Raw genomic sequence first — 6,852 nt, 5'->3', positions numbered from 1 at the left:
ATACTTAATATTTGTAATCTATCATAAAACGTTTATGCTGGTGCTCACCTGTAAAATCATTTGCTGGAACAAAGGACACGTTGAAAGTCCCCCGGTAGGACAGCGGTAAATCTATGGATTTACAACGTTAAAATCCTGGGTTCGATTCCACGCAGTTGGCACAGCAGATAAGCCAACGTGGTTTTGCTTAAAAAAAAACAACAACTAACAAGTTGAAATTTACTTCAGGATATAAATTAACTTTATATCTTCACAAGTATCCCAGCTAAAAATAAACGTATATATTAAAATTTAAACAAAAAACAATTTAGCATAATATGGCTTAAAGTTAAAATGCATTGAACAATTATAAATATATGATTAAAATTTTAGCAATTAAAACTATATCCATTATTTTTCTGTATATTCTAATTATCTAATATATTAAAACCTTAATCCACTTCAAACCGACATATATTTTTTGGCCTTTAGAGGGCACTTTAGTATAACCACGTTTGCTAGCTGAAGACTTTATTAAAGTTTAAAACACTTAGGCTTAGTTAAATTGCTAGGATAGACATATAATAGTTTATATCAATATTTTTCCATATGGCAATTCACGATCAAGCTCTTTTAAGAAAACTGAAGAAGAGGGAGAAACATAAACAAAAGTTAAGAAAAATGAAACAACTAGAGAGAAGTCAAACCTGCAAAAGTAACTCTGACTCTGAGAGTGTTACTGTTACTAGTGTTAGAAGTCAGGAAAATGAAGAAATCAGTCATAGTCTTAATGAACAGAACACGGTTGAGGATGTTTCAGACAAAGGTAGTTAAGTGTTATATATAACGTAACGTAAAATATTGTTGTTCACTATATGCGTGAATTAGTTGAATTTCCAACCTACAGTAGAGTAGTACCTCATCTCGTGTTTATTTCCTTTTTCAAACATTGATAAACAGTCATAAATGTTTCACTTTTAACAATATGTATACATATCGCTTCTCAAAAAAGCTTAAAATATTTAATCTGTACCTCATTCTATATCCTTTCGAAGTGTAGTTTAACTAGTTATGATTGGTAAATTATATACTCTTAACATAATAATAATATATTATTATTAAGTTAAAATGTGATTATAGTGATTCAATTATAAATTTAACCCCTTTCATAACTTTTGTCAACTTCTGAACATCCCTGGCCACTGAATATCAAGGTTTTAACTTGGTAATCCATGTTTGTTCAGTCATACATGTAAACAAAAGTGAAGCTATGTTTGAACTGTTTTATTTTACTATAAATCTAATGTAATAATAATAATGTACTAAGAAAGGACAATACCATGATTTAAGTAAGAGGTTTTAGTGTCAAATCTATTTACTTTCATACATCTACTATTGTGTTTAGATTTTCTATTTCCACAAAGTTAAAGTACTTGTGCCTGCCAAAGTCCACTGAAAATATAATTTAATCTCTATCACATGTTAAGAACTAGATGATTTAATGTATTACCTATGAGTAGGAATTACATTGTTTAGTGTTATTTAAACTAATAAGTAAACTGGAATTGTGATTAAATTGATTGTCATGAAAATATTCAACTGATTCAAAATTAGTTTCAGATTATTACCATTTTATTTTAAGTTATTTTAACTATCTAAGTAATTGAAATATTGCTATTATGTTTGTTTATTAAGCACAAAACTACATAATGGACTATTTGTGTTTTGCCAGTTTTATTTACTTTAAGTTTGATAAGCTTTGGTGATTGAGGGGGGGGGGGGGTTATATTTGAGGATTTTGGGTTTGATTTCCACCAAACTTGATTATCATGTCTTTGTTATGACAAAGCTACTAAGGCTGTCTGCTTCCATTACCAATTTTGATCTGCTGACTAGAAGAAAGGCAACTATCTGGCAGCATCAATCCATTTTTCTTTTCTGTGATATTCAACTACTCAGCTCTATTACATGTAAAAATCCCTGAAAACTCTGTTAAGTCACTTTCAAACATCTCTTTTTAATTTCTGTATCAGAAAATCTTGCACAACCTGCACAAGAAAATTGTTTAAATCCATTCCACAGTCAAGAATAAATATAATACTGGAGGGGAGATAAATGTATTGATCAATATCTCAGCTGTTTACCAAATGAGAGTGTATTAAAAATAATACATGGAAAACCAACCCTAATAATGACTTGCATAAGAAACAAGCTGTAGGATTGTATTCATATGCAAATTAGCGATGAAGTTACTAATTGTATAAATCTAGTGGTTGCTTTGCAAGGAGTAGGTGGGTCTAGATGCATATTTTACCAGAGGAAATTCCTGACCCCCAGGGGCATTTTGACAGTATTGATACCTCAAATCTATTGGCTGTAGTACTAGCAACAGAGCACTGCTTTGATTCCTTGAGTGACTTATCCACCTCTATGTTAGGAATCATTACTTCAGTCATACTACTGAGTGGGTTTCTGTCTATACTAAATGTGTGTGTGAATCAAATTATGATAACCTAAATTAATAACCTTGCAATTACTATAATTAAAAATTATTTGCCAAATATTTGTCCAAAATAACAACTGGTCCAAGTCATTCTGTAACATCTCAACATCCTCAATACAACTACAAAAAATTAAGAGTTTAATGTTATCAGCAGTGCTTTAAGTAGAGCAAGATGCCATCCCACTTCTTTTCAGGAGGGCCCAAAATCATCCCATTACCTTTCAGTAGACTGTTAGCTTCTTAGAAAAGAAAGATTCAATAGGTGATGCAATAAATATTTATAGTGGCAAGTGACTGGGGAGAGGAACTAAATATTTTTGTCTTAAAATTTCTTGTCAGAGTAAGGCAGGAATGAAACAAAGTAGTACACCAATGAAGTAAATAAGTGTGACAGAGTTTGTAACCACCAGAGTTTTGGTACTATAACTCATAACAGTATACATTAAGTTTATACGTAATTTTATTGTTTTATTGCCCTCTGAACTGTGTCTAACTAATAATTACACCACACAAGTTGTAAATCACTTGGCAAGCATGGAGCCCACTTTACTGTGTCAAATTATGTAATGCACCAGCTGCTCATGGGTATACTAATAAGTTTCTAATTTTTAGTTATTTTTATGATAATAAATAAATAATACACATGAAAAAGAAGAAATATAGTACTTGGCTTCAAAAATTTCATAAACTATCCTGCTTCCTATTTTCCTACCACTTCAAGCAATAGTTATGAATGAGCTTTATTAGTTTATTAATTATGCCATTATCAGTATCATTAATAAAGATAAGAGCAAAGGCTTAAGCATTGACCCCTGAGGCACTACCTAGTAATAAGGATCCACTTTGACTGAATTGGATTTGTAACAACCTCTTGCATTCTCCAGTCCAAACACCCTACAATCCAATTAACTCGTCTTTCTCCAACTTCTACAACCAATATGATTTTTGGTGCTAATCTTTTTTGTGTCACTTCATCAAAAGCTTTTTGAAAATCTAAGTACAAAAAATCAATATCTTTTACATTGTTTGGACTTCAAGTAATGTACTTGATGAAAACAGGATAGTACTGTAAGGCAAGAGATGAAAAGATATTTTCAATATTTCAGTCCCTGAACATTGTATGAAAAAATATTGGAATTAATTTGAATCTTAAAGATATTAATTTGTTAGTTTAACTAGAAAAATCGAGAGACTAAAAAACATCAAGACAATACTAGATTTACCCTAAGGTTTTAAAGATCAGATAAGAAGGTTCTTTTTTACATTTTTGGTAGGTTAATAAACATTGGGCAGGTACCTGAGGATTGAGGAGTTGTAAATGTAATTTCTTTGTTTAAAGGGGGTGATAAGAGTTGCTCTGGAAATTAGAGGCCAGTTAGTATTACTTCTGTAGTAGAAAAAATCCCAGAGAGTCTGATATATGATACTTTGCAAAATCATTTAGTGAAAAATAATATCACAAATGTAGGCCAACATGGATTCATCAAAAGGAAATCTTGATTTACTAAACTGTTAAGATGTTTTGAGGATATTACTTATTATCTGGATGACAGAATAGTAGTGCAATTACATTTTCAAAAACCTGTTTGGTCTTTTAGCTTTATTTTTAATCTCCTTGTCTTTCTACATTCCACCAAGCAATTAATATTTATATGAATCAAGTTATTTCCAATATTTCTTATACATTGCTCAGTGTTGGGAAAATTGATAATATCTTTTTAAAACTAGAAGAGCATAAAATATTTATAAGCTCAGCCATCTCAGTCTCCAACAAAGACCTTGCCATCAGTATCCTTGAAGGAACCAATCCCTATTTTAACATTTTGTTAACCTTTAACATACTTGCCAAGTGTAACCAGGTTTACTTATTTATTATTAATACTTCTGATTGTATATTTTATGCAATCTAATTGATAACAGCTCTTTATTAATTTCCAGACAGAGCAACCAACATACTTAAGAGCTAAACCTTATAAAAATTATCATATACTACATAACTACTGTGTGATTTAGATTTTATATAGCTAATACAACATAAAGTTGTTAAAGAAAAATTATAGTTTCACATGTATAAATAGTCATTGCAGAATGTTCTTAAAATATATTTAGATAAAATTAAAACTGGAGTGGAAAATTTCTTAAGCTATAATATATAAAAGTGATCTCATAATCCATTCAGCACACTGAGGCTGTCCCTCATACCTTTTATTTTTATTTTTTTGTTTATAAGATATTTGTTCCTGAATGTTTGATTTAATTCAGTATTTTGTTGGATAGGCATATGGATGTGATGGTCTGTATCTATGTTGGATTTTTCATGCCATTTTCTGTGATTCGGTGATCTCGATGAAATATAGATGTATTTATGTTAGATAATTTATTTTTACTTACAGGTTTCTTAGTATCTTGTAGTATATTTACATATCCAATATAAAATACATAATATGGTGAAATATGCTAACACTATACATGTACAAGTAATTCCTAAGAGTTATATACTGATGATAAATTGAAATGCTTCAAGAATGTTAATTTAAAAAATGGAAATTTTAACGTGCTTTTAGAATTTTGGTTGTCTATTTGCTGGAAATAATTGTATAGTATTGGTTAAGAAAAGTGTCTTACATTTTATTCAGGATTAATTATTATGTAAGTTTAGTAATAAAAGTTCTTTATATGAAATTCTTAGATCAGGAGATATCTGTTATGGATGCTGTTGAAACTGGAGATATAACTTTGGATAGTGAAAATGATTCTGCTGAACCAAAGAAAAGTGAGTTTTTGCATATGTAGAAGAAGACATTCTTTATCTCTTTCAACACAGGCTCGGTCCCTGGGACCAACCTCATAACCATTTTGTGCTTGTTATAGTTTTCATGCTATAACTTTTAAATTAGTAAGTGTATGTTCAAAAAATTTAGCAGATTATCAGTGAATATTACAATGCTTTCATTTACAAAATATCAGATTTTTTTTATTATGTCTTGAGGTTTGTTAAGCAATTTTTTCTCATGCTTTTTTTCTTTTAGCATATTGCCTATCCAACATGCAAAGTAATTTTCATTTTAAGATTAAAAATACCTTTATGCATCAGAAAATTTTCAAATTTCACATGCAAAATCTTATAATATCCAGATAGTTATCAAACATTTCTTAAGAAAACGTTATATTTTATCTGTTATTTTCACTGACAAAGCTCTGTACGGGTTCGATCGATTTGACCAATCTCCAAACTACCATAAAAAAGTAGGAAATAAATATAAATTATGTCTCTTTCATTCTAGATGTTTAGAATAAATAGCTTAAATCTTATAACATTATACATTTATATGTATTTATTATTTTTTATAATATTGACCTTTCAGCCATGCCTGACTAACAATAGAGAAGTTACAATGACGCGGCGCAAATGCACTCATGTTACCGTATCCAATAATATAAAACTGACCTTTAGTCTTTACTATGTAACTTGTCTTGGCTGTGTTTTAGTAGACTAGTATTTTGTAAACAATTGTCACATTTCAATTATTATATATAATATATGTATATAGATTATTGCTATTTAGAAACAAGTCCTTAAACATATTTTTCTTAAAACATAAAACAGTAAATAAAGAAGCAAAGCAAACAATTATCTCTTCTAGTTGCGACCTTTGTATTCTGTTGCTGCTTGTCTTAGCTTGCTAAGCCTTAAGAAATTTCACATGTGGAGGATGTGAACCAAAATAATTTTTTTCAGGTTTTATATATATATACGTTTGAATAACCAAAAATTCATAAGTTACTATATCAATACCATAGAATTCCATTATAATTTATCAAGTTTAGTAATTAAGTTGTATTTGGGTCTAAAAATATTTGAAATATCAAACAGGCTAAAGACTCAACTTACCAGCACAAAGGTTTGTCTCAAAAGAAAGAGATGATACCATTATATTTGAAAATGGCTGAAAAAGCCACTAAGGGGACATTCTGACCTTTCGATTGGTTATTCACGTCATATGTAGAAGTAATTGTATATAATGGAGCCTTTCCAAAAATGGAAATAGGTGAGCAAGGCCACTGTGTTTGATTCAGTACATGAGTGATATCTCAGCAAAGAGAAATGTTAGGAGGTTATATTTGAAAATGGCTGTGAAAGCCACTAGGGGACATTCTGACCTTTCGATTGGTTATTCACATGTTATATATAGAAGTAAGTGTATATAAGGGACCGTTTCCAAAAGTAGAAAGAAATGAGCAGGGTCACTGTGTTTGATTCAGTACATGAGCAATATCTCAGCAAAGAGAAAAGATGGGAGGTTCTTATTTTTTATTTTAGCTTGTCAATATTGGTAATTTGAGTTCCGAATTTGTACAAAACTATAGAC

The 6,852-nt window shown here is 30.1% G+C and overlaps 1 protein-coding gene across 2 annotated transcripts in view; it reads left to right on the top strand.

The window, feature by feature from the left end:
• The first annotated feature begins 495 nt into the window (after positions 1 to 495).
• The window catches only part of LOC106460708 (ATP-dependent RNA helicase HAS1-like), an 87,171-nt gene continuing 80,814 nt past the window's right edge, over positions 496 to 6,852 (top strand). For both annotated transcript variants that reach the window (XM_013920442.2, XM_022387488.1), the window contains exons 1-2: positions 496 to 805; positions 5,172 to 5,255. In XM_013920442.2, coding sequence (XP_013775896.1) covers positions 589 to 805; positions 5,172 to 5,255 — 301 coding nt within the window. In that variant the 5' untranslated portion in view covers positions 496 to 588. The remainder of the gene's footprint in view (positions 806 to 5,171; positions 5,256 to 6,852) is intronic.

This window comes from Limulus polyphemus, unplaced genomic scaffold (assembly GCF_000517525.1).
Source record: "Limulus polyphemus unplaced genomic scaffold, Limulus_polyphemus-2.1.2 Scaffold819, whole genome shotgun sequence".
Classification (NCBI taxonomy): Eukaryota; Metazoa; Arthropoda; class Merostomata; order Xiphosura; family Limulidae; genus Limulus; species Limulus polyphemus.
This window is presented reverse-complemented; position numbering and strand designations above follow the sequence as displayed.